The sequence below is a fragment of the Babylonia areolata genome, chromosome 19 (assembly GCF_041734735.1).
Source record: "Babylonia areolata isolate BAREFJ2019XMU chromosome 19, ASM4173473v1, whole genome shotgun sequence".
Lineage (NCBI taxonomy): Eukaryota > Metazoa > Mollusca > Gastropoda > Neogastropoda > Buccinidae > Babylonia > Babylonia areolata.
This window is the reverse complement of record NC_134894.1, coordinates 35,905,741-35,932,573: the sequence shown is the minus strand read 5'-3', so window position 1 is coordinate 35,932,573 and position 26,833 is coordinate 35,905,741. Positions and strand designations below refer to the sequence as shown.

Sequence of the window (26,833 nt, the reverse complement as noted above, 5' to 3'; positions counted from 1 at the left end):
AGGAGGAAGCTCCGGCTTCTTGCCAGCAGACCTCAAACTGTCGGATCTTTCCATAGGGGAGAGGTCTACCTGGGGGGCATGCTTCTTGTGTCCTGACCGCAGGCTGTCTGAGCGCTGCATGCTGGCCAGGTCCGGGAACGGCTTCTTGCTGGACAGCTTCAAGCTGTCAGCCCTCTCCATGCCCACCAGGGTCAGGTCCGGGAAGGCTCGTCGCCCGCTTCCTCGTACACTGTCCGATCTCTCCATTGAGGCCGGCTCAGGAACAGAGTGTTTGTGGCCACCCTGAGCCTGCAGACCTTCTGCTTTGTGCTGGGTCAGTGCCAGAGCACCATGTCCTGGTTTCTTGGCAGGGTGACACACTTCCAGGCAGTCTGACTCTACAGGGTGACGTCTTGGCTCCTGATCGCACATGTGAAGGGTCTCATCAGGCACAGCTGAGGTCCTGGTCAGCTGGGCTCCTCCTCCACCTTTTCCTGCCTGTTTCTGACTTCCCAGTCGACTGGACTTCACATTCTGCCGGCCAGATTCTGAATCCACCGCGGTGATGCGCAGAAGGGCCCGTTCTGATCCCGGGCTGTCATCAGAAGAAGTCATCTGAACGTTCATGGGGTCTGTATCCAGATGCGTTGGACCTTCATCATTGCTGTCCCCCTGTCCCACTCCAGTGCCACCGTCGCCCCTCAGAGCATTTTCCAGGGACCTGACGGAGCGCTGGGATGTTTGTGCGTTTGTCTGGTCGGTGGGGGAGCCCATGGACAGAGCTGCAGCAGGAGCGTCCCCTGTTTCCTGACGTCGCATCTGTAGCTGGCGGAAGATCTCCAGCTCCAGGTGTGAGCTGCAACAGTAGCACTGCCACTCATTACCTTTCATTTTGTGTTAGTTTGTCAGCAGCGTACATATTCTTTTATCATTATTTTCTTTAATGTTTTCATTTTACTTTATGCTACAGAAACCAAAATCTATAAGAAATCAAGAATATCTTAGTTTTCAGTTTTTATGAAGGTAGTAAAAAAAAACCAAACCCAATACCACTCTTGTAACTGTACATAACTCAACAGAGACAGAGAAAGAGAGAAAAAGAGAAAGAAAAACAGAAAGAGAGAAAGATAGAGGGAAAGAGAGAGAGAGGGGGAAGGAGAGAGGGAGGGAGGAAGAAGGGAAGATAAAGGGAAAGAGAGAAGGAGAGAGAGAGCTCTGAGACAGATGGAGCTCTGAGAAAGAAAGAAAGAGAGAGAGAGAAGAACAGACAGAGAACAGACAGAGACACAACAACAACAACAAAACAAAAAAAAACCCTGACAAAAGGATGGACAACAAAAAAATCTTGACAAAAGGACGGACAACAACAAAAAACCCTGTCAAAACGACAGACAACAACAACAAAAAAAAACCTGACAAAAGGACAGACAACAACAACAACAAAAAACCCTAAAAAAAGGACGGACAACAACAAAAAACCTGACAAAAGGACGGACAACAACAAAAAACCTGACAAAAGGACAGACAACAACAACAACAAAAACCTGACAAAAGGACGGACAACAAAACAAAAAAAACACTGACAAAAGGATGGACAACAACAACAAAAAAACCCTGACAAAAGGATGTACAACAACAACAAAAAAACCCTGCCAAAAGGACGGACAACAACAACAAAAAACCCTGACAAAAGGACGGACAACAACACACACAAAAAAAACCTGACAAAAGGACGGACAACAACACAAAAAAAAACCCTGACAAAAGGACGGACAACAACACAAAAAAAAACCTGACAAAAGGACGGACAACAACACACACACAAAAAAAACCCTGACAAAAGGACGGACAACAACACAAAAAAAACCCTGACAAAAGGACGGACAACAACACACAAAAAAACCCTGACAAAAGGACGGACAGCAACAAAACAAAAAAATCCTGACAAAGGGACTGACAACAACACAAAAAGCTATACACTACACACCGCAGCTGCTTCTCCTTCTCCTGCGACAGGATGTCTGCCCCGATGCTGTCCAGCTTGAGCAGCTGAGCCAGGTAGGGCTCGTTGGCACACAGCTTGTCCTCGATCTTCTGCACCCGCTGCTCCAGCCGACCCTCCTCCCCGCCCGCATTGGCCACGTTGCCCCCGCTGCGGTTCACTGCAGGCTGAGAGGGGGGCAGGAGTCTGTTTAGTGTGGAGTGTTTCCTTGCCTGTGTTTTGGCTGTTTAGTGTGGAGTGTTTTCCTTGCTTGTGTTTTTGTCTGTTAGTGTGGAGTGTTTTCCTTGCTTGTGTTTTTGTCTGTTAGTGTGGAGTGTTTCCTTGCTTGGGTTTTTGTCTGTTTAGTGTGGAGTGTTTCCTTGCTTGTGTTTTTGTCTGTTTAGTGTGGAGTGTTTCCTTGCTTGTGTTTTTGTCTGTTTAGTGTGGAGTGTTTTCCTTGCTTGTGTTTTTGTCTGTTAGTGTGGAGTGTTTCCTTGCTTGGGTTTTTGTCTGTTAGTGTGGAGTGTTTTCCTTGCCTGTGTTTTGTCTGTTTAGCGTGGAGTGTTTCCTTGCTTGTGTTTTGTCTGTTTAGTGTTGAGTGTTTCCTTGCCTGTGTTTTGTCTGTTAGTGTGGAGTGTTTCCTTGCCTGTGTTTTGGCTGTTTAGTGTGGAGTGTTTTCCTTGCTTGTGTTTTTGTCTGTTTAGTGTGGAGTGTTTCCTTGCTTGTGTTTCGTCTGTTTAGTGTGGAGTGTTTCCTTGCTTGTGTTTTGTCTGTTAGTGTAGAGTGTTTTCTTTGCCTGTGTTTTTGTCTGTTTAGTGTGGAGTGTTTCCTTGCTTGTGTTTTTGTCTGTTAGTGTGGAGTGTTTTCCTTGCTTGTGTTTTGTCTGTTAGTGTGGAGTGTTTTCCTTGCTTGTGTTTTTGTCTGTTTAGTGTGGAGTGTTTCCTTGCTTGTGTTTTTGTCTGTTAGTGTGGAGTGTTTTCCTTGCTTGTGTTTTCGTCTGTTTAGTGTGGAGTGTTTCCTTGCTTGTGTTTTTGTCTGTTTAGTGTGGAGTGTTTTCCTTGCTTGTGTTTTTGTCTGTTTAGTGTGGAGTGTTTCCTTGCTTGTGTTTTTGTCTGTTTAGTGTGGAGTGTTTCCTTGCTTGTGTTTTTGTCTGTTTAGTGTGGAGTGTTTTCCTTGCTTGTGTTTTTGTCTGTTAGTGTGGAGTGTTTTCCTTGCTTGTGTTTTTGTCTGTTTAGTGTGGAGTGTTTTCCTTGCTTGTGTTTTTGTCTGTTTAGTGTGGAGTGTTTTCCTTGCTTGTGTTTTTGTCTGTTTAGTGTGGAGTGTTTCCTTGCTTGTGTTTTTGTCTGTTTAGTGTGGAGTGTTTTCCTTGCTTGGGTTTTTGTCTGTTTAGTGTGGAGTGTTTCCTTGCTTGTGTTTTTGTCTGTTTAGTGTGGAGTGTTTTCCTTGCTTGTGTTTTTGTCTGTTTAGTGTGGAGTGTTTTTCTTGCCTGTGTTTTGTCTGTTAGTGTGGAGTGTTTTCCTTGCTTGTGTTTTGTCTGTTAGTGTGGAGTGTTTTCCTTGCTTGTGTTTTGTCTGTTTAGTGTGGAGTGTTTTCCTTGCTTGTGTTTTTGTCTGTTTAGTGTGGAGTGTTTCCTTGCTTGTGTTTTTGTCTGTTAGTGTTTTTCCTTGCTTGTGTTTTTGTCTGTTAGTGTGGAGTGTTTCCTTGCCTGTGTTTTGTCTGTTTAGTGTGGAGTGTTTTCCTTGCTTGTGTTTTTGTCTGTTAGTGTGGAGTGTTTTCCTTGCTTGTGTTTTGTCTGTTTAGTGTGGAGTGTTTTCCTTGCCTGTGTTTTTGTCTGTTTAGTGTGGAGTGTTTCCTTGCTTGTGTTTTTGTCTGTTAGTGTGGAGTGTTTCCTTGCTTGTGTTTTTGTCTGTTAGTGTGGAGTGTTTTCCTTGCTTGGGTTTTTGTCTGTTTAGTGTGGAGTGTTTCCTTGCTTGTGTTTTTGTCTGTTTAGTGTGGAGTGTTTCCTTGCCTGTGTTTTGTCTGTTTAGTGTGGAGTGTTTTCCTTGCTTGTGTTTTTGTCTGTTTAGTGTGGAGTGTTTCCTTGCTTGTGTTTTTGTCTGTTAGTGTGGAGTGTTTCCTTGCTTGTGTTTTTGTCTGTTAGTGTGGAGTGTTTTCCTTGCTTGGGTTTTTGTCTGTTTAGTGTGGAGTGTTTCCTTGCTTGTGTTTTTGTCTGTTTAGTGTGGAGTGTTTCCTTGCTTGTGTTTTGTCTGTTAGTGTGGAGTGTTTTCCTTGCTTGGGTTTTTGTCTGTTAGTGTTTTTCCTTGCTTGTGTTTTTGTCTGTTAGTGTGGAGTGTTTTCCTTGCTTGTGTTTTTGTCTGTTTAGTGTGGAGTGTTTCCTTGCCTGTGTTTTGTCTGTTTAGTGTGGAGTGTTTCCTTGCTTGTGTTTTTGTCTGTTAGTGTGGAGTGTTTTCCTTGCTTGTGTTTTGTCAGTACATTTGTTGACACCCCCCTTTACCCCCCCCCACCCCCCTCCCCATGCCCCTCAAACTAAATCTAAATATAACCAGAACTATTCCACTTCAGACAAACATTCTGGTTCCAGTTTAATCAACAGAAGCATTCAGACTCAAACTTTTCTTCAAGTTTATCAACAGAAACGTTCTACTAAAGACAAAACTTTTCTTCTCAAGTTTATCAAAGAAAAAAGAAAAAGAAACATTCAAGGCAAACCTTCCTGCTCAAGTTTGTGAACAGAAATGTTCAACTGGAGACCAGACATTCTTGATCAAGTGCATCAATTGAAATCTTCAAGACAAATTTTCCTGCTGAAATCAATCAACAGAAACATTTCAGTCAAACTGTCTGGTTCCAGTTTATCAACAGAAATATTCAATTAAACATAAACTTTCCTGCTCATTATGTCAACAGAAACATTCAAGACACATTTTCTTGCTTTTTGATCTGTCAGTTTCAGTTTCAGTTTCAGCAGCTCAAGGAGGCGTCACTGCGTTCTGACAAATCCATATACGCTACACCACATCTGCCAAGCAGATGCCTGACCAGCAGCGTAACCCAACGCGCTTAGTCAGGCCTTGAGGGGGAAAAAAAAAGGTGAATAAATAATAGATAAGCTTACACAAATAAATAAATAAATAAATAAATAATAATTATTAAAAAAAAAGAAAAAAAAAGGTAGTAGTAATAATAATAATAATAAAATAACAATAATAAATAAATAAATAAATAAGATAACAATGATGATAAATCTGATATGTCAGCTTGTTTGAACTAACCTCTGATCCCCCTGAAGAAATGCCATCATCGCCGATGGCCTGTGACTGGTCAGAGTCTGTCAGGTAACCTGTGGGTTTCTCTGGCAGGTTGGTGGTGCCTGCCAGCGCATTCATTCTGAACAGAAGCTCCTCCACCTGGTATTCAAATTCAGCCAGAGTGCATTCCTGGACCAAAAAAAAAAAAAAAAAAAAAAAAAAAAGTGTTAGTTCCAGTTTCTCAATGCCATCACTGCGTTCAGAAGAAATCCATTCCTCTCAAACAACAGCAAAACCACATCCCCTTCCCACAACCACCACCCCGCCCCTTACCCTCCCCCACCAAAAAAAAAAACCCCACATACCACCCCCCACACATCACCAAAAAAAAAAAATAACAAAAAACAAAACCAAAACTACCCAAAAGCACCGTATCTCACCGGAGGCAGATGGACTTCAGGCTCATGTACAGGTGAGTGTTTGCGGACGCCGATGAAGAGAAGCACCTGCTGGAGGCAGTAGTCAAGCAGCTCACACTTGCCCATCACCAGCAGGTCCCCGTGCTTGCTCACACGCACACGGTGCGTCAGCGTGGCCACCACCTTGACAAGGGGGACACAACGCACTTGTCTGTCAGTCTTGGAACAGGGGGGCAAAACTATATCACATGGGGCATGCACTAATAAATATGTGTAAAAGGACCAACCAGACAAAATGAAAGAATTGGCCCTGGCAAAATTCATGAAACAAATCCACTCTGACGGTAATTAAACAAATACACTTGCAGACAAAAAACAGAAGAAGAAAAGGTGAAACACTATCTTCAGGGGGAGAGCAGACCGAATTCCACAGAGAGAAATCTGTGGTGAAAAAAAGAAAAAAAAATCAGAACCAATCAAATCCAAACATATTTACTTTTATTTTCATAAACGATCACTTATCACAAAACAAACTGAAATGCTCTGATATTTCTTTACTGAGGGAGGTAGCATAAGCAAATACATGCTTTCAAAAACACAAACAACAAGCAGAAGGAAAAGCAAACAAAAAGCAAAGAAAAAGAAACAAACAACCATAATAATAATATTTTTTATATAATAATAACAATAATAATAATGATGATGATGATGATATTTTAATATAAGATTTTATTTTATTATAATAATAATAATAATAATAATAATAATAATTTATTTTCATACAGTGCTATAATATAAACATAAGCAAGCTCTAAGCGCTTTACAATCCAGTACCTAAAGTGAAACAAGAAAGCATATAAAAAGTAGTAGAAACATAAAACAGAATCATTAATATTATAAAAAAAACACAATGCATAAAACTCACCAAGTAACATACTATCAATACTACAACTATTACACTCCAACACTCACACTAACACACACGCACAGACACACAGATGATTAAACGGCTGAGATGACAGCAATTTTCACAAACTAATACACAAACTTTCACATAATAACATGATAATTTCACATAATGCACAAACTAACATAGGCGGTGAGCAGTCCACAGCCCACGGTGGAGACGAAGAGAGAGAAGATGGAGAACCATGGTGACCCGTCCATCTCCAAGTCGGGTGGACTGTAGGCTCCAGTCATGAGGGCCGTGACGGCCAGCGAAGCGGACCAGGTGGTGCGCATGGTCCTGGACAGGGATCCGAACAGCAGGCCCCCAGAGCTGGAGAAGGCTCCGGTCAGCACAAAGAACAGCAGCTGTGGACAGATTATCATCATTATCATTATTACCATTATCATTATTATTATCAACATTTAACGCCTAATCTTGAAAATGAGCCCTGGGCGTTTACAAACAAGAGCACACATGTAAATATTAAAAAGGAAAAATTGAGCACAAGATACCAAACATTATCAAATTATTCATCCCCCCCCCCCCCCCCCCCCCCCCCCCGCCCCGCCAAAACAACGCACGGCGACACAACATACATAAGTCATAGCAAATGATAAACAGTACACAATCAGAAAAAAAAAAAAAAAAAGATATCAGTTCAGTTTCACTTTCAGTTTCAGTTCCTCAAGGAGACATCACTGCATTCGGACAAACACATCAATGCTACACCACATCTGCTAGGCAGATACGTACGTGTCCAGTAGCGTAACTCGACATGCTTAATCAGGCCTAGAGTGCATGCATGTATGTTTGTGTACCTATCAGAACGGAGTTTTTGAACAGACTTTTGTCAGAGGACAACACTCGTGTTGCCATGGGTTCTTTTTTCGATGCAACAAGTATGTGCTGTACACGGGACCTCGGTTTACTGTCTCATCCAAATGACTAGATGCTCAGTTTGATTTTCCTGTCAAACTTGAGAGAAAGGGCAAGAGCGGGAATCGAACCCACACTTTCATGGACACTGTATTGGCAGATATGCGTCTTAACTATTCTGCCACCGTGTGCATGTGTGTGTGGTTTTGTGTGTGTGTGTGTGTGTGTGTGTGTAACTATTCTGCTACCTTACCCCTTTTTTTAAGATGTGACTGTGTGCGTGTGTGTGTGTAGTTGTGTGTGTGTGTGTGTGTGTGTGTGTGTGTGTGTGTGTGTGTGTAACCATTCTGTCACCTTATCCCTTTTTTTAAGATGTGACTGTGTGCGTGTGTGTGTGGTTTTGTGTGTGTGTGTTCATGCGTGTGTGCATGTCTGTGTGTGGGGGTACCTGTGTCTGTGCATGTGTGTGTGTGTGCATGTGTGTGTGAGTGTGCATGCACACACATGTGCATCTGCATGCGTGCGTGTGTGCGTCTGCATGCATGTGTGCTCACATGCGTGCCTGCATCCATGTGTGTGTGTGTGCATATGCAAGCACGTGTATATGCGTGTATGCACAAACCGACGCATGTATCCCCCACTCACCCCCCACCCCACCCCCCCGACCCCCATCCCATCCCATCCCCTCCCCCCACAGGCGGGCGAGGGTGCGGGGTAGGGGTGGGGGTGGGGGGTCTAAAACACTACAACACAAACAAAAAACGACCAGAAAAGTCAAGACAGACAGAGGAAGAAAAGGGCGTGTTCCCCAGAAACAGCAGGCAGTGAGGGACAGTGGGCAAACAGTAAGTGACTGACTGACCCCTGTGAGCATGACTTCGCGGCGAGCCCGCCTGTAGACGGCAGCAAACTTGGACAGGTGGGGGCAGTACCTCACCAGCCGCAGCCCCTGGGTGACCACCACCAGGAACACCAGCATCCCCACCAGGGACCGCAACAGCTGGAACAAAGGAAGAGCCAACAGGGGTGCAGTCAGTGGCTGCACGGTCACCATTTCTACAGACATATTTTGTAAGTGCGCACTTGTGTGTGTGTGTGTGTGTGTGTGTGTGTGTGTGTGTGTGTGTGTGTGTGTGTGTGTTTGTGTGTGTGTGAGACTTGACTTGACTTGACTTTGACTTGACTTTATTTATTGTCATAAACTCCCGAAGGATTAACAGACACAAAAAAGAACAAAAGCAACAAAGAAATAAACGGTCATCTAATACGCCATGCAATGAAATACATAGTTGGCAAGTGTTTTCTTGACAGTCATCGCAGTTGAATAAATATTGTTTTGTATTTTTCCAGTGATCACATTTGATTGATGATCATACTGCTGTGTGTGTGTGTGTGTGTGTGTGTGTGTGTGTGTGTGTGTGTGAGTACATGTGCATGTGTGTGTTCGTGTATGTGTGCTGTGTGAGTGTGTGTGTGTGTGTGTGTGTGTGTGTGTAAGTGTGTATGCAGATATGAAGCACATCAACATGTCAGTGTAGTTTGTGTACCTTTTAGCATGTAAAAATGCAACACATGCACATACAGGCAACACACTGGAAAGAGAAGGATTTTGGGGGGGTGGGGGGAGGGGGTGGGGGGTTTCAGTGACTGCTAAGACTGGTCAGTACAGGCAGGTATGGCCTCTAAAGCTTAGTATCTTTAAGTAAGCAGATATAATTATGAATGTGCAAGTATCTATACATATGTGTGTTCATGCACATGCCTTTACGTATAATTAAAAAAAAAAAAGCAAAAGACCCAAAACAAAGAGAAAAACACAACATACAAAACAATCCATAGTGGTGGTAATGACGGGTGCAATAGCTGAGTGGTTAAAGCGTTGGACTTTCAATCTGAGGGTCCCGGGTTCGAATCACGGTGACGGCGTTTGGTGGGTAAAGGGTGGAGATTTTTACGATCTCCCAGGTCAACATATGTGCAGACCTGCCAGTGCCTGAACCCCCTTCGTGTGTATACGCAAGCAGAAGATCAAATACGCATGTTAAAGATCCTGTAATCCATGTCAGTGTTCAGTGGGTTATGGAAACAAAAACACACCCAGCATGCACACCTCTGAAAGCGGAGTATGGCTGCCTACATGGCGGGGTAAAAACGGTCATACATGTAAAAGCCCACTCGCGTATATATGAGTGAAAGTGGGAATTGCAGCCCACGAACGCAGAAGAAGAAGAAGAAGAAGAAGAAGGTGGCAACTCTCACCTCGTCCCAAGCTGTCAGAAAAGCCAAGGACACAAACTGCTCGTAGAATGTACTGCGAAGCAACTCCACAATTTCCTGACACCAGCACGAAGCGATAGATATAGCACACAATGTACACCAGAGACGTCACACACAGCAGCATCTGCAACAAACATAACATGGCCGAGATGACGTGACTGTTGGTATTGTTCCTCAATTAAACCCAGTGCATGCACTGTCTTTAATTGTTTGCATTTATTGCCTGATTTAAGCAGGTTGCATAAATATTTGTGCTTTCACACACACACACACACACACACACACACACACATACCCACACACTTTCCGATAAACAGGCTAACATCATCACCTGTATTCATCAAGATGACATTATCAATGGAGTTGAATCTACTGTGTTTAATCTTCTCTCTCTCTCTCTCTCTCTCTATATATATATATATATATATATTAATATCTATATATAAGAGAGAGATATGTATGTATATGTATAAGAACATGTCCAGTGACTCATCATCAATACAAAAATATTCACTTTATTAAACATACAAATTCATAAATGAACACACAACAAAAGGAAATTTTCTTCCTAAAATTACGTTTAAATAACATACTTACCGTGACCCACTAATGCAGACTCTGGCAGGGATCTGACATTCCTGTCCTGTACAAACTACTACCCACCTATGCTGAGAAAACAAAAGTAGCTATGGCTGATCACCTCCCTAAGTAGGTTACCTTCCCTGTGTATCCCTGACTTGCACCCTCTTTTTAATTCAAAAGCAAGTCCGCTCACAAATGACAGACAGGAAAACAATTCAGAAGTGAAAGCGACCTTACCTGCGTGTAGTTCCAAGGCCAGAGGAAGTAATGGCGTCCATCCTCCATCATGGCCGCCAGCTCACTCTGAATTCTCAGCAGGGCCACCAGCACAAACAGTAACTGAAACAGTTATCACCACTAGCTGTCTTCTTTTGCAACGAGAAACTAGGGAAAGAGCGACTGAAGAGATCGAGAATACTGATAATCTAGCCATCTTCTTTTTCAATGAGAAAGTAGGGAAACAGAGACAGATGAGACTGAGAATACTGATAATAATGATAACAGGAAGAACAGATCTGAGCACATCACTCAATCCTCTCCAGCAGTCTATCCATTTGCTCCCTGTCTTGCACACAGTAAAGTGCAAGATCGGAACACTCGGTCACAAATGTGTAAACAAACCTGCCCCGATCCATGTGGGTGCCTTGGCCTCTACAGCCCATCTCACTCTCCAGATTTGTATTTGTATTTGTATTTCTTTTTATCACAACAGATTTCTCTGTGTGAAATTCGGGCTGCTCTCCCCAGGGAGAGCGCGTCACTATACTACAGCGCCACCCTTTTTTTTTCTTTTTTTTTTTTTGTATTTTTCCTGCGTGCAGTTTTATTTGTTTTTCCTATTGACGTGGATTTTTCTACAGAATTTTGCCAGGAACAACCCTTTTGTTGCCGTGGGTTCTTTTACGTGTGCTAAGTGCGTGCTGCACACGGGACCTCGATTTATCGTCTCATCCGAATGACTAGCGTCCAGACCACCACTCCAGGTCTAGTGGAGGGGGAGAAAATATCGGCGGCTGAGCCGTGATTCGAACCAGCGCGCTCAGATTCTCTCGCTTCCAAGGCGGACGCGTTACCTCCAGGCCATCACTCCACATGTTCCAGATCCACTGTTTCCTTGCTCCAGAGAAAGAGCTGGACTGTTTCCGTACTTTCTCCTTGTAAAAACAAGATGACTGGTGGTGGTAAGACACTGTCAGAAGCTGTCACAAACTCCACCTCAAAAGCTGTCACAATCTGTCTCTAAAACCCACCTCACAAGCTGTCACAAACCCAAATTCACAAGCTGTCATATTTGTCACAAACCTCACTTCGCAAGCTGTCTAAATCCTCACACCAGTTTCAGTTTCTCAAGGAGGAGGTTATGTACATTACACCAATCTGCTGGGCAGATGCCTGACCGCAGCATAACACACCATGCTTGTCAGGTCTCTGAGTGCAAGCATAAATATTTGTGTATCTATCGGAATGGATTTCTTCAAAAGAATCTTGCCAAAGAACAACATTGTCAAAGGCTCTTTTCCAGTGTGCAAAGTGCGTGCTGCACACAGGACCTCAATTTATCGTATCATCCAAAATGATTAGATATTCAATTTGAATTTCCAGTCAGACTTGGGGGGAAGAAGTGTGTGTCTGGGATTCAAATCTTGATCCTTATGAAAGGAGGACAGTACGGGTAGAATGGGGGTAACCACCCGTGGGCACCAGCCATCCTGTGACCCCTCCCCCAAGGGTCACTGGTGCCTTGACCTCCATGAAGGGAAAAACCTGGCCAAGTCGGAGGGAGGTCAGGTCTGACTTGGGTGTCAGTCCCGCCAGAAGACGAGCGGGCTGACTGCCCGGAACCGCCTGACACGCGTGGGCCTCCTCCAGCAGGGGAGACTGGCCGGATAGCGGGAAGACCTGCAGAGCAGGTGGCCATGTGCCCCGAATCCCCTCCTGTGGGGAGACTGGGGTGGGCAAAGTAGAGGTCCTCCCCAGGAACAAAATTTTCTCCCCACCAGAACGAGGTGGGGGAGGGGGTTCGGCAGAGGAGGGAGGAGGGGGAACAGCAATGGGGCCCCTGAGGGCCGTCTCCGAGTGGGGACCCGGGTAACGGCCGGGCGAGGCCTCCCCTTGGGAGTTCGCACCTGGCCTCGAGTCCCCACCGCCAAGAGAGGACTTGCCACTCCCCCCTCTCCCTGCCTCGCGCTGGGACACCTCGGGAGGCAACTCTGCATCAGTTTGACATGGTACAGTATATGACACCAAACACTGTATTAACACCATTCAGCCATCTTGACGTCCCACCTCGCAAGCCAGGACACAGTTGTCCCAGGTGGTGATGTAGCGGAACAAGAATGTGGACGTTATCCTCGGCGAGGGGAGAGCACCACCAGAGGGAGGCAACTCCAGCAGCAACACTATGGAACTGCAACACCACAGACATATTTATGTTTTGGGGTTGGTCTGTCTCCTTCTCTTTGTGTGTGTCAGAGAGTGTATGTGTGTGTGTGTGTGTGTGTGTGTGCATGCGTGTGTATGTGTGTGTGTGTGTGTGTGTGTGTGTGTGTGCGTGGATTAGTGTGTGTGTGTGTGTGTGCATGCGAGTGTGCGTGAATGTGTGTGCGTGTGCGTGCGTGGGTGCTTGTGTGCATGCGCTTGTGTGTGTGTTGTTTTTTGTGTGAATGTGGTTTGTGTGTGTGTCTGAATGTGTGTGTCTATCTCTATCTGTCTGTGCATGTGTCTCTCTGTAAGTGGGATTTGTTGATAAATGATTCATGGTTTAAAAGAAGAAAGAAAAAAAAGGGGGGGGGGGTGGACAGGGCAAGGACAGGAAAAAAGGCCTTGTGGTATAAGTCTCTATAAAAAAATAATACATAAAACACGTCACACACTCAAATTCCAGTGTTCTTACAGGTGTGAAGTCAATCAAGGAAGGTGTGTTGAGCAGATAAAAGAGAACAAGGCAATTCCTAAAACTGGGACAAAGGTTACAGATTCAATATAACAGTAATCCCTTTCCATCACCCTTTCTTCCCTACCAGACCCCAAAAAACAAACTATCAGGCACCTCCAAAAAGAATGAAATTCCACAGAGCCCCATCCCTGCACTAAAAAAAAAAAAAAAAAAAAGAAAAAAAAGAAGACATATAACCACAATAACTCCCCACCACCCCAAACAAACAAAACAAGAATAAAATATAAAGAAAATAAAACTCAAGCACACACACACTCTAAAACTGACACACACACACACACACACACACACACACACACACACACACCAAAACTGACCAACACACACCTCACCTACACACACACACACCAAAACTGACCAACACACACACACACACACACCGAAACTGACCTACACACACACACAGCACACACACACTGAAACTGACCAACACACACACACACACACACACACACCAAAACTGACATACACACACACACGCACACACACCAAAACTGACCAACACACACACACACACACACACACACACACACACACACACACCAAAACTGACATACACACACACACACACACACACCAAAACTGACCAACACACACACACCAAAACTGACCGATACACACACCAAAACTCACCAACACACACACACACACACACAAACACACCAAAACTGACACCCCCCCACACCAAAACTGACTAACACACACACACACACACACACACAAACACACACACACATACACACGCTCCAAAACTGACCTAAACACACACAACACACAGACACTGAAACCAACCTGAAGAGTTGTGTGGGGATGTTGAGCACAGTCATCTCCACGATGACAGCCCTGCTCTGTCTGTCCAGCCAGTCGTTGGTCTCTAGGGCTTCCAGCTGGTTCCTGGCCCATTCCTTGCTGCACACACACCACAGTCCCTGCATGTTACAGTACGGCACACACCTCAGTCCCTGCATGTTACAGTATGGTACACACCACAGTCCCTGCGTGTTACAGTATGGTACACACCTCAGTCCCTGCATGTTACAGTATGGTACACACCTCAGTCCCTGCATGTTACAGTATGGCACACACCTCAGTCCCTGCATGTTACAGTATGGTACACTCCTCAGTCCCTGCGTGTTACAGTATGGCACACACTTCAGTCCCTGCATGTTTCAGTATGGCACACACACCACAGTCCCGGCATTTTACAGTATGGTACACTCCTCAGTCCCTGCATTTTACAGTATGGCACACACTTCAGTCCCTGCATTTTACAGTATGGCACACACCTCAGTCCCTGCATGTTACAGTATGGTACACACCTCAGTCCCTGTGTTTTACAGTATGGCACACACTTCAGTCCCTGCGTTTTACAGTGTGGTACACACCTCAGTCCCTGCATGTTACAGTATGGTACACATCTCAGTCCCTGCATGTTACAGTATGGTACACACCTCAGTCCCTGCATGTTACAGTATGGTACACACCACAGTCCCTGCATGTTACAGTATGGCACACACCACAGTCCCTGCATGTTACAGTATGGTACACTCCTCAGTCCCTGCATGTTACAGTATGGCACACACCTCAGTCCCTGCATGTTACAGTATGGCACACACCACAGTCCCTGCATGTTACAGTATGGTACGCTCCTCAGTCCCTGCATGTTACAGTATGGCACACACCTCAGTCCCTGCGTGTTACAGTATGGTACACACCTCAGTCCCTGCATGTTACAGTATGGTACACACCTCAGTCCCTGCATGTTACAGTATGGCACACACTTCAGTCTCTGCATGTTTCAGTATGGCACACACACCACAGTCCCTGCATGTTACAGTATGGTACACTCCTCAGTCCCTGCATGTTACAGTATGGCACACACCTCAGTCCCTGCATGTTACAGTATGGTACACACCTCAGTCCCTGTGTTTTACAGTATGGCACACACTTCAGTCCCTGCGTTTTACAGTGTGGTACACACCTCAGTCCCTGCATGTTACAGTATGGTACACATCTCACTCCCTGCATGTTACAGTATGGTACACACCTCAGTCTCTGCGTTTTACAGTATGGTACACACCTCAGTCCCTGGGTTTTACAGTATGGCACACACCTCAGTCCCTGCATGTTACAGTATGGCACACACCTCACTCCCTGCATGTTACAGTATGGCACACACCTCAGTCCCTGCTCCTTAACTCACTGCGGACGAAGGACCCCCACCAGGGCCTTAGATAGTTTTGAATTTCTGGAGTGGCACCTAATTTCCATAATGACGTTATGAGCTATGAATATCTTAACTGACCTTTCCACTCTCCATTGTGACCAATAAATGCAGTGTGTGTTACTGTGCTCACGAGCAGGAGAGTTATTTTCACAGTGACTGGTTCATGAGAACAGTGCGAGTCAACAATGGCGTCTGACCCAGTTTCATCTCAGTCACAAGGCAGACAACAGAATTAGATGAAGGGCCCCTCTTGTGGCTATACAATGTTCTGAATTTAATCGGTTACAAACTATCTGTGCTTCCCTGGATTCGTTTACAAGTCATCAGAGTGCAAATTTTGAACAAAAAATATGGATACTGTCATCATCTCACTGTATGATAGCATGAGAAGGTCTGGAGGAAGTTTATATTTTGTCCCCAACTAACTCGTTATGTTACACATCAGTGTGGAAGTTTTCAAGTAATAGATTCTAACATTTGGTTTTTGGTGACTGTATTTCTTACCATACAAATGGGTCATCTGTGGGGGAAGTCAGGGAAGCTAACTGGCAGTACTGAGTTAAAGTACACACACTTCTGTACCTGCATCTTACAGTATACACACCACAATCCTTGAACCTTACAGTACAAGCAACACACACAGTCCCTGCATCTTACAGTACACACACCACAGTCCGTGAACCTTAAAGTACAAACAACACACACAGTCCCTGCACCTTACAGTACACACACCACAGTCCCTGAACCTTACAGTACAAACAACGCACACAGTCCCTGCACCTTACAGTACACACACCACATTCCTTGAACCTTATAGTACAAACAATACACACAGTCCCTGCACATTACAGTACACACACCACATTCCTTGACCCTTACAGTACAAACAACACACACAGTCCCTGCACCTTACAGTACACACACCACAGTCCTTGAACCTTATAGTACAAACAACACACAGAGTCCCTGCACCTTACAGTACACACACCACATTCCTTGACCCTTACAGTACAAACAACACACACAGTCCCTGCACCTTACAGTACACACACCACATTCCTTGAACCTTATAGTACAAACAACACACATAGTCCCTGCACCTTACAGTACACACACCACATTCCTTGAACCTTATAGTACAAACAACACACACAGTCCCTGCACCTTACAGTACACACACCACATTCCTTGAACCTTACAGTACAAACAACGCACACAGTCCCTGCACCTTACAGTACACACACCACATTCCTTGAACCTTATAGTACAAACAATACACAGAGTCCCTGCACCTTACAGTACACACACCACATTCCTTGACCCTTACAGTACAAACAACACACACAGTCCCTGCACCTTACAGTACACACACCACATTCCTTGAACCTTATAGTACAAACAACACACACAGTCCCTGCACCTTACAGTACACACACCACAGTCCCAGCACTTTACAGTACTCACACCATAGAGAATCAGTGCAACCATTAACACTGTAACTGATTGTTCAAACCCAGCAGAACCGAACCCAGTTCATGCGACAATACTTCATTGTACATCATATACGAATTAAAAAAAACAACCCAAAATACACTGTGTGACTGTCTCAGAAACACATGCTGTCTGTCATTATGATGCACCTTGACTGGTTCAGCCACACTCCGAACCCCCCACCATCGTACAGCCCCATCTCTCCCCACACCGCGCTGCCCCCTGGAGGTGTGGTCCACGAATCGTTGCTCCCGTTGCCAACATCCTGGCTACTGCTGCTGTAACCGTAATGACAGAGGTCTGCCGTCCAAGGCAGAATGCGGGTGTCGAGGCAAGGCTGTGGGCGAACTCTGACTTGTCGTAGGAAGGGCTGACCAATAAGAATGTTGTTGCTCTGACCATGACCGTCCTGGAAGGGAAAATGGGTCGAGAGATGATTTACGTCACTGAGAAGAAAGTGATAGCTTCTTTTCACTGAAACCCATTCTCTTATCTATCCATCTGTTTATCTACCTATCTATTTATCTTTATATTTTATCTGTCTAATTATCTGTCTGTTGTCTGTCTACCTATCTATCTGTTCATTCATAAATTATCTATTTGTTTGCTTAAGTGTTTATTCATTCATTCGTTCATTTATTCATCTCTTTATCATTCATTTATTCATCTCTTTATCTATCTATCTATGAATGAGACCTTAGATTCTTACAGAATAAATATATTATGAACACTGCATTCGAATGAAGTGGTTATTACTGTTTAGATGTTTCAGTTTATACTGCCACCACCCACCTCCCTGAAATTATATGTCTACTTCCGTTAATATCAAGCAATGATTCGAAGAAATGAGCCAATGTTTTTAAACTTCAGAAAAACATATACACAAAAAACTAGCTTATTGGACTGTTGTCAACTCATTCTTTCTTAAACTTGGACAATTGTTCACGAGACTGATTTCTGAACCCCAAAATAAGAGCCACTTATACATTTTGAGCAAAGATAGCACAAATAGAGCCACTTATACATTTTGAGCAAAGACAGCACACACAGAAACATACACACAGGGATACACTCACACACACACACACACACGGGATATGCAGCAGAAATTTGATTTACTTAATTCAGACTGAAATACAGTGGCATCAGAAGAACAGCCTGTTCTGGCATCATGAACACCATGATGACACTACTGCTATGGGTGTCCATTAAGTTTGGGACTACTTGACAAGCCTCATAATACATATATGTCTCTGCAACTACCAGGCCCAAAAGATACAGACCAAGTGTGTTATGTTGAGTGACGAAATTTGCGCAAGACTCGCTAAGACACATCCGTAAAATGGAAGAGCCTCAACTGCGTGGTCTGAGTCTTCCCATCTGAACCCACAGCACACTCAGCTCGTGGTTGGAGTCAGCCAAGGTTGAAAAAAAAAAAAACAACAACTAAACCCACACCTGATGGGGCCTAAACCTACGTCGTCCTAGTCAAGTCCATGACACTGAACACTTCCACATGGCGGTTAGTATTCCCCCCCGCCCCCCACCTCCTTCACCACCCACCCCACCTCCCATCCCCAAGCTGCTAGTTTGTTCTTCAAACCACTGACCTTCATCAACAGACCAGGAGACGTGGTTGTCCCGTACACGGCGTCCAGCAAACTGCCTTTGGCCCAGCGGTACCAATCAGGGATTTGCTGAATCTTGTGGAAAGGCTGAGTGGTATCCCTAGGGTGAGGGAAGGTGGGGGGTCAGGGGGCGGGATCAAAAATGCATTGATAAATTGTCTCTGTCAATCACTGATGATATTATCAATGGTTGAACAGTCAATAGATAACAAAAACAAAAATGAAAAACATGAGAGAATAAAGAGGCTACGAGAGTGAATATCAACAAAATCAAACTTTGCTTTTATTTACTGAATGAAACAGGCAGACATGATACTCACAGACAAGACTTCACACCAAACTTTCAAACAGCAAGATTCATCATACATGACTGTTTTCATTATTTCATCATTCAAAGTATCGTTTTCTCGATGAAAAGTGCTTTGTGCTCAACCTCGAAAAAATGTGAAAAAGTATTTCTTCTAATCAGTATTACTGTTGTTATTATCAGCATTACTAATACTATATCAATTATTGTTATTACCATCATTATAATTACTATTCTTAGTAGAAGTTGTAGTAAGTGTGTGTGTGTGTGTGTGTGTGCGTGTGTGTGCACGCATGTGTGTGCGTGTGTGTGTGTGTTTCTTGTGTGTGTGTGTGTGCGTGCATGTGTGTGTGTGCGTGCGTGTGCGTGCATGCATGCGTGCATGCGTGCGATCATGCATGCGTGCATGCGTGCATGTGTGTGTGTTTCTTGTCATTTCCCTCTCTGTGTCTTTTTCTATTTGTGTGGGTGGTGCTGGAAGCACACAACATAAAAATATAAATTCCGATACACCCTATCAAATACAAGTTCATCCATCAACATCATCATCATTATCATCATTATCATCATCATCGCAAATGAGAAGCTCACCTGAGCAGCATGGTGTCCAGCGACTGTTTGAGGGTGTAGTGAGAAGACAGGTTCTTGCCGTAAGCAATCACACACACCAGGGTGAACATGAACACAAACACCACCACCTCCCTGCATAAACACAAACCACCGGAGTGTGACAGTAAGCCTCAAATACCTGTGTTTGTCACAACAACAAAAAACATGTATTCCCAAAAGGAGCAAATTAATGTGTGGGTGTAGTGTTGTGTACTGTGGGTGTTGTGTAGTGTAGTGCAATGCATAGTGTAGTGTAATGTAATGTAATGTGTAGTGTATTGTGGTGTAACAGTGCACAGCAATGCAGCCCATGTGTGTGCATGCGTGCATGCGTATGTGTGTGTGAGTGTGGGCATACATGAGTTTAAGTATGTGTGTTCAACAGTCCTGCTATGATCAAACAGCTGCAGAACTTGAAGCACGAGTGCGTAAACCGAATGGAAATTATTCAAGTTATCCAGTAAGAAATTTCAGCCAGTACTCTGCCTTTGATCACAACTCTCTTTCATCTCTCTCTCTCTCTCTCTCTCTTTATCGATATATATATATATATATATATATATATATATATATATATGACACACACACTCACTGAGTGCTGTGCCCGAGCATTGCTCTGGTGTCAAAATTTGTAAAACAATGTTCACAATTCTTAACATGCAGAAACCGCAAAGAAAGGGTTCTAACTTCTACAGTGTTTCCACATGCGTTCACACATAATTTGAAAAAAAAAACACAGTATATTTTCAGCGTGTTTTTTTTTTCAGCATTAATATGGCATGGGAGCCTGCTCAGGCTGTAAACTCCCCTGAGGTTAAATGGATTAATGACCCCCCGAAAATGGAGTACAGCTGCCTACATGGCAGGAAAAAAATGGTCAAACACGCAAAAGCCCACTCGTGTACATACTAGTGAATGTGGGAGTTGCAGCCCACAAACGAAGAAGAGAGAGAAGAAGAGAAGAGAATGGATGAACACACTAGTCACTGACCTAAGGAAACTGGCAGCATTCTTCTCCTTCATCAGTTTCTTCCTAGACTCCTGAAGAACCTTGTCCTGGGGAGGCCTTGAGAATCGGAGGTACCGGGATCGCTGTCGTGCTCGAACACCCTGCCGGACACACAGGCATACAACAATGGAACAGAGACCCCTTTTTATGGGGGGTGGGGGTCTCCTTATTTTTAATTATCAAAAAAATTGTTATATGTTGCATAAATTCATATCTATATTTATCTCTCTCTCTCTCTCTCTCTCTCTATATATATATATATATATATATTTATATATATATATATATATATATATATATATATATATTAGTCGAGGCACTGTGTCGAAATTAGTCATTCAACATCTGATCCAGCTAAGCTATCAGAGTTCAAGGCTTGTTTGCTGCCAGTGTTGTGCTGGTTGGGAGATGTACTTTTCTCCGGTGTTCCTTCACTCCACCCATGCAGGGTGTGAATGGGAACCCGACTTCAGTGGAGAAAGGTTAACAGTGGCGACAGGAGAGGGCTGGGTCCTGCCTTCTTACTGTACCGTGGAGTGATGGCCTAGAGGTAACACGTCTGCCTAGGAAGCGAGAGAATCTGAGTGCGCTGGTTCGAATCACGGCTTAACCGCCGATATTTCCCCCCCCCTCCAATAGACCTTGAGTGGTGGTCTGGATGCTCGTCATTCAGATGAGACGATAAACTGAGGTCCCGTGTGCAGCATGCACTTAGCGCACGTAAAAGAACCCACGGCAACAAAAGGGTTGTTCCTGGCAAAATTCTATAGAAAAAATCCACTTCTATAGGAAAAACAAATAAAACTGCATGCAGGAAAAAATACAAAAAAGGGTGGCACTGTATTATAGCGATGCGCTCTCCCTGGGGAGGGCAGCCCGAATTTCACACAGAGAAATCTGTTGTGATAAAAAGAAATACAGATACAGATACAGGGTACCGAGCCCTTGAAACAGTGAGCAGGAATCTGAACTGTAAAAAGCTATGGGATCTTAAATATCTGTTACACTGAAGTGTTCGATGCATCTAAGGGATGCTTTAATTAAAAAAACAACAACAACACAACAACATGCAAACACACAAGAAGAAAGATTATTATCACAGCGTTCACTTTGCCAATCACCGAAGAGGGACACGCTGCTTCACCTCGTTTCTGCAGGTTGTGCCAGAAATGACTGGTGTGAAAGTGATCTGATTTGTCTCTGATAAGATTCAATGTGATATGGATACTTTTGTATCATCATTGTCATGACAACCCTTTCTAGTTCTGTGTTGTCATTTTGATTGTTCAGTTGTTTCTGCTGGTTGTTCCAGGAATGAATGGTCGAAAAGTGATCTGATTTGTCTCTGCACGAGATTCAGTAGGATATAGATACTTTTATATCATCATTATCATTATAACCCTTTCTAGTTCTGTGTTTTCATCTGAATGTTCAGTCACTTGTTTCTGCTGATTGTGCCAGGAATGACAGGTGTGAAAAGTGACTTGATCTGTGATATACATACTTTTATTTCATCATCAGTGATGGCCTACAGGTACTGTGTCCACCTAGAAGCTAGAGAATCTGAGCATGCTGGTTCGAATCACGGCTCAGCCGCCAATATTTTCTCCCCTTCCAATAGACCTTGAGCGGTGGTCCGGATGCTAGTCATGAGGTCCCGTGTGCAGCATGCACTTAGTGCACGTAAAAGAACCCATGGCAACAAAAGGGTTGTTCCTGGTAAAATTCTGTAGAAAAATCCACTGCGATAGGAAAAACAAATAAAAAAGCACGCAGGAAAATCTTTTTTCAAATGGGTGGTGCTGTAATGTAGTGACGCGCTCTCCCTGGGGACAGCAGCCCGAATTTCACACAGAGAAATCTGCTGTGATAAAAAGAAATACAAATACAAATACCATAACTATTACCCTTTCCAGTTCTGTGTTGTCATCTGACTGCTCAATCAGCTGTTTCTGCTGGTTGTGCCAGGCACTGATTCCCTCCTGCACCAGGCTGTGGAGACAGCAATGGTCAAACACTGCTGGGTTGTTCCGGTTCTTCAGCGCCAGACACACCACTGTGATGATGATCTGCGACACAAACAAACATGTTGCCTCATATCATATTTAAACAAAAAATAAGACCTGAAGGTATGAAGTTTATCAATATCTTAGCCAATGTCTTTTTCATACTACACCGTATGAAAAAACAAGAACAAACAAACAAAAAAGAAAAAAAAAAAACCAACAACAATCAAACATGCTGCTTTCTTCTTCCCCCCAAATGATGTACAAGAAAAATATTTTTTTTGTTACTGAATCAAAAAACCAATTTCAAAAATTACATTCAAGAAACCAATTTAAAAGAATTGCATTCGATAACAAACAAACAAGCAAATTGTCATATGCTGACCTGGCTCGTAACAAGTGGCAGCTATATATGAATAAAACACTGCAAAATACTACAACAAAAGAAAATGTGATGAGTACTTTTTTTGAGTGAGTTTTTGTGCTGTCCCATCCATCCTCTGCCCCATTTATTTCAGCAAACTGCCCTTCTTAGTCAGTAATGTGGATTCCTGGTTCAGTTTTCAAAAACTCTCTCTCTCAGAACTCCCCTCTTCTGTTCTGCCTTACACTGACTAGTGTGCTTCTTGAACTTCAGCTCTCTTTGTTCTCTGTGTGCATGTTTGTGTATGTGCCTGCTTATATGTGTGTACGACTTATATTGTGACCACCATCGGCTTCCTTTCTGGGAACTGTGAGCAGTCTGCATCATTGTCATTATCATTATTATGGTTATGATTATCATTATCATTCTAAACAGAAGTCTGACAAACACACAAATGGCTCACCCAGAATGGTTGTGCAAAGAAAATGCACACCATGAAACTGAAGTAGAGAGACTGCAACCAGTAAATGCTCTTCGTTGGACCAAACCTAAAATGACACGGACAGACAACCTATTATTCACTTCACTTGTCAACACTGCAGGATTTTTCAGTCCCAGGATAGAAAAAAAACAAACAAAAAACAAAACAAACAAAGAAAAACAAAAACCAACATCTATCATGTTAGGCATAGTCAACAGGACTTCAATCCCTCAAACAACAAAACTTTCACAAACCAAGACTCAGGCACTGAACAATAATTACCTTTATTTGTATTTGTATTCCCCCCCCACCCCCCCCCCCCAACAATAAATGAATCCAGGTTTACACATAAACACGCCTACACAAATATACCTACTCTCTCTCTCTCTCTCTCTCTCTCTCACACACACACACATTTACACCTAAACATCCCCCCACGACTCACACACACATACAAACACACACTCATTTACACATACACCTAAACATCCCCCTTACAAACACACACACACACTCATTTACACATACGCCTAAACATACCCCCTAATCTCAAACACACACACACACACACACACACACACCACACAGAGCAGGGCAAAATAAGCACAGCACGACTCTGACCTGAAGCCATAGAGAATGGTGATGGTGGCACTGACGATACAGATGATGGCACACAGAATCCAGGCTATGTAACGACACCATGCTGGCAGGCAGATGTGTGGTCCTCCCCCTTCGTCATCACCTTAAACATAAAGACAAATGAACGTTTTTATAAAGCACTCAACTTTCACACACCTGCATAATTCTGAACCAAAGCGATGAAAGACATAACCGATAAATACATGTAGATAAAATGATGATTACGATGATATGGATACTTATGCAGTGCCTATACTTGGTCGGAGACCAAGCTCTAAGCGCTTTACAGACACAGAGGCATTTGCACAACCGACTGCCTACCTGAACAGAGCTGACAGAAATCTACCTTTAACCAGCCGCCGTGGCGAAGTGGTTAGCGCGCGGACTGACGGCTGGGAGGACGCAGGTTCGAATCCCAGCGGAGGTGGGTTTTTCGGACCGTGGCCGGCTCCTACCCAGAGTTGAGTGTGCTGTGGGCTTAAATGGGGAGATTGGGACCACACAGTTGAGTGTCATCCACTTCAAGGATGCGTCTTTGGGTGTGTTGCTTTAATTACTTGACCAACACTGCAAGTGTCTGTATCTCTCGAGCCTGGTTAACACTGAGATAACATTATGACAGGAAGCGTAGAGTACAGCCTTGTCACGCAGCCCCAAACCAAAATGGACCTCCATAGCAACATCATCATCGTCATCCTCCTCCTCCTCCTCCATCATCATCAATATAGACAAAACGGTCTCAAAGTCTGTGGCCTTTCATGCCCTGCTCTCATGGTGACCTCAGTTTCTATACCCCTCCACTTCTGGTGAGTCCTGTCAATATCTTCAGTGTCAGCAGATTCATGGGGGGCTGTTGTTTGAGGGATGTGGTGGCTGTCTCCACTCTGGGAGGGACGCTCACTCAGTCTGGCTCCACGACTAAGCCATTATTGTCGTTAGTAGGGGGCTTAGTAGGTGGTGTCCTAAGTACGTTAAATCAGAACAGGCACCACTGAACACCACTGAAGTGATTCAGCAGCAGTGCGGGGTCTCCTCTGGTGTGTGGCCTCCTGGCGACCTAACATCGATGGTTCCCTGCGGACTGCCGACGCTGGAACTGTGACGGACAAACCCAGGTGTGGCCGTGTATGGGGGAATCTAAATGAGCGGCATGGGAACAATGCCACTGATACAGTACAGATGATGGGGCAGCAAAAAAAAAAAATAAAATAATAATAATAATTTTTTTTTTTTTTTAAATCTACCTTTAGGTACCCATCATTTGTTTCCTGTGTCATTTAGTCAGGCTTTCACACACGCACACACACATGTATCAGAGTGGACTGCACCACAAAATTTTGCCAAGAACTACACTTTTGTTGCCATGGGTTCTTTTTCATGCATCTCCCCCGAAAGACTAGCCTCCAGACCATCTCTCAGTCTAAATGAGTGGGGAGAAAATAATGGCAAATGTGGGTTTCGATCCAGTATGCACAGTTTCTCTTCCAGAGATGCCAACCCTGTCAAGTGTTTGTAGGAACGATCAGGAAATTTGGAAGGAACATTTTGAATTTGGTACGAACACTCCAACTCCAAGCCGCATTGTCAAATGTGCATTTTATCTACAAGACATACAAACACTTGGGCCTACCTGCAACACAGTGTAACTGCTACCAGCTGATTTGTCCACTCAATGCTGTTTCAATGTAAACACGCACTCAATTGGCAGAGCATCATCAAGTGAGACCAAGGTTAGGAGTGGCTGCCCTGGCCTCATGATCGACAGGTCTAAAGCATCTGGGTAATGTTACAACAGGAAAGCATGTGACCATGCTGTGTAGCCGAAAATGAACTCATCGGACCAATACTGATGTTGGCGTAACGTCGGAACAAACTGCAGTTGAGCGTTACAAAATACAATGAAATAGTAACAGTTGGCATCTCTGTTCTTCCCAGGTGAGTGTAGCATTACCACTTGCCCACCTCAACACTTGGGGCCAGCTCACACGTGTACTTGACAGTCAGAACCAAACTCACCAATGTGGGAACGCTGGCCCTCTGAGCTGCTCTCGGACGCTGGCTTGATGCGATGCCGTTCAGCTGTTGCCTGGCTCACCGCATCCTCAAAGCCGCTGGACGCTTGGTCCGTGTCTTCACCTGTTAGCACAGACACACACAAAGATGTCAACAATCATCTTTCAGCACATCCGCAACCAGCAGAAGTAAAGACATTACTAAACGTTACGGAAGCAAGACATAACCGCAGCAAGCAGTGTCAACTTCAACAAAAAGTGAGAGACATCCACAGCCACTCGGGCAGCGGTACAGGACAAAAGTAGAAGACATCATCACCTGCGAGTAGCGTGTGCTGCACAGGCTGGGTTGGGCAGGGCTGGGAGGAGGGTTGGGTGGCGTTGTTCTTGACGCTGACGTCCAGCGACCGAGAGGACTGCTGTCGCTTCACCCACTGCCGCTGAGCCCAGTCCTGGATCGACTGCCAGTTCAGGATGGACTGGTCCAGCAGGGAGTACGTCGTCAACGTCTGCGTCGATGTCACTGTGTCCGTGGCGGTCTCCCCGTAATGATCCATGGAGCTGGCGTTGGCATTGGTGGCTGTGGTGGTGTTGGTGGGTGTGACCGTGCTGTGTTGTGTGGCTGCAGGGACGGTTGTGGTGGCCATGGTGGTGGTGGTGTTGGTGGTGGTGGTGGCAGTGGCAGAAGGGGAGGCCCGGTTGGTGGTTTCTAACTTGTGGTTGCAGCTGGAGTGGCAAACCTAACAAGAGGGGGGGAAAAAACAACCCTGAGTGAACGAGTGAAAGCAGAAAG

General features: G+C 44.4%; 1 protein-coding gene across 2 annotated transcripts in view; it reads right to left on the bottom strand.

The window, feature by feature from the left end:
* Positions 1–5,258: 5,258 nt before the first annotated feature.
* The window catches only part of LOC143293662 (polycystin-1-like protein 1), a 233,326-nt gene continuing 211,751 nt past the window's right edge, over positions 5,259–26,833 (bottom strand). For both annotated transcript variants that reach the window (XM_076604790.1, XM_076604791.1), the window contains exons 45-61: positions 26,360–26,780; positions 26,045–26,164; positions 24,011–24,131; positions 23,372–23,456; positions 22,446–22,607; positions 20,521–20,639; positions 19,512–19,622; positions 18,596–18,713; positions 17,135–17,394; positions 14,060–14,176; positions 12,598–12,718; positions 10,549–10,650; positions 9,712–9,853; positions 8,315–8,452; positions 6,720–6,941; positions 5,649–5,810; positions 5,259–5,397 (exon numbers count right to left, since the gene is read on the bottom strand). In XM_076604790.1, the coding sequence (XP_076460905.1) occupies positions 5,740–5,810; positions 6,720–6,941; positions 8,315–8,452; positions 9,712–9,853; positions 10,549–10,650; positions 12,598–12,718; positions 14,060–14,176; positions 17,135–17,394; positions 18,596–18,713; positions 19,512–19,622; positions 20,521–20,639; positions 22,446–22,607; positions 23,372–23,456; positions 24,011–24,131; positions 26,045–26,164; positions 26,360–26,780 (2,430 nt within the window). In that variant the 3' untranslated portion in view covers positions 5,259–5,397; positions 5,649–5,739. The remainder of the gene's footprint in view (positions 5,398–5,648; positions 5,811–6,719; positions 6,942–8,314; positions 8,453–9,711; positions 9,854–10,548; positions 10,651–12,597; positions 12,719–14,059; positions 14,177–17,134; positions 17,395–18,595; positions 18,714–19,511; positions 19,623–20,520; positions 20,640–22,445; positions 22,608–23,371; positions 23,457–24,010; positions 24,132–26,044; positions 26,165–26,359; positions 26,781–26,833) is intronic.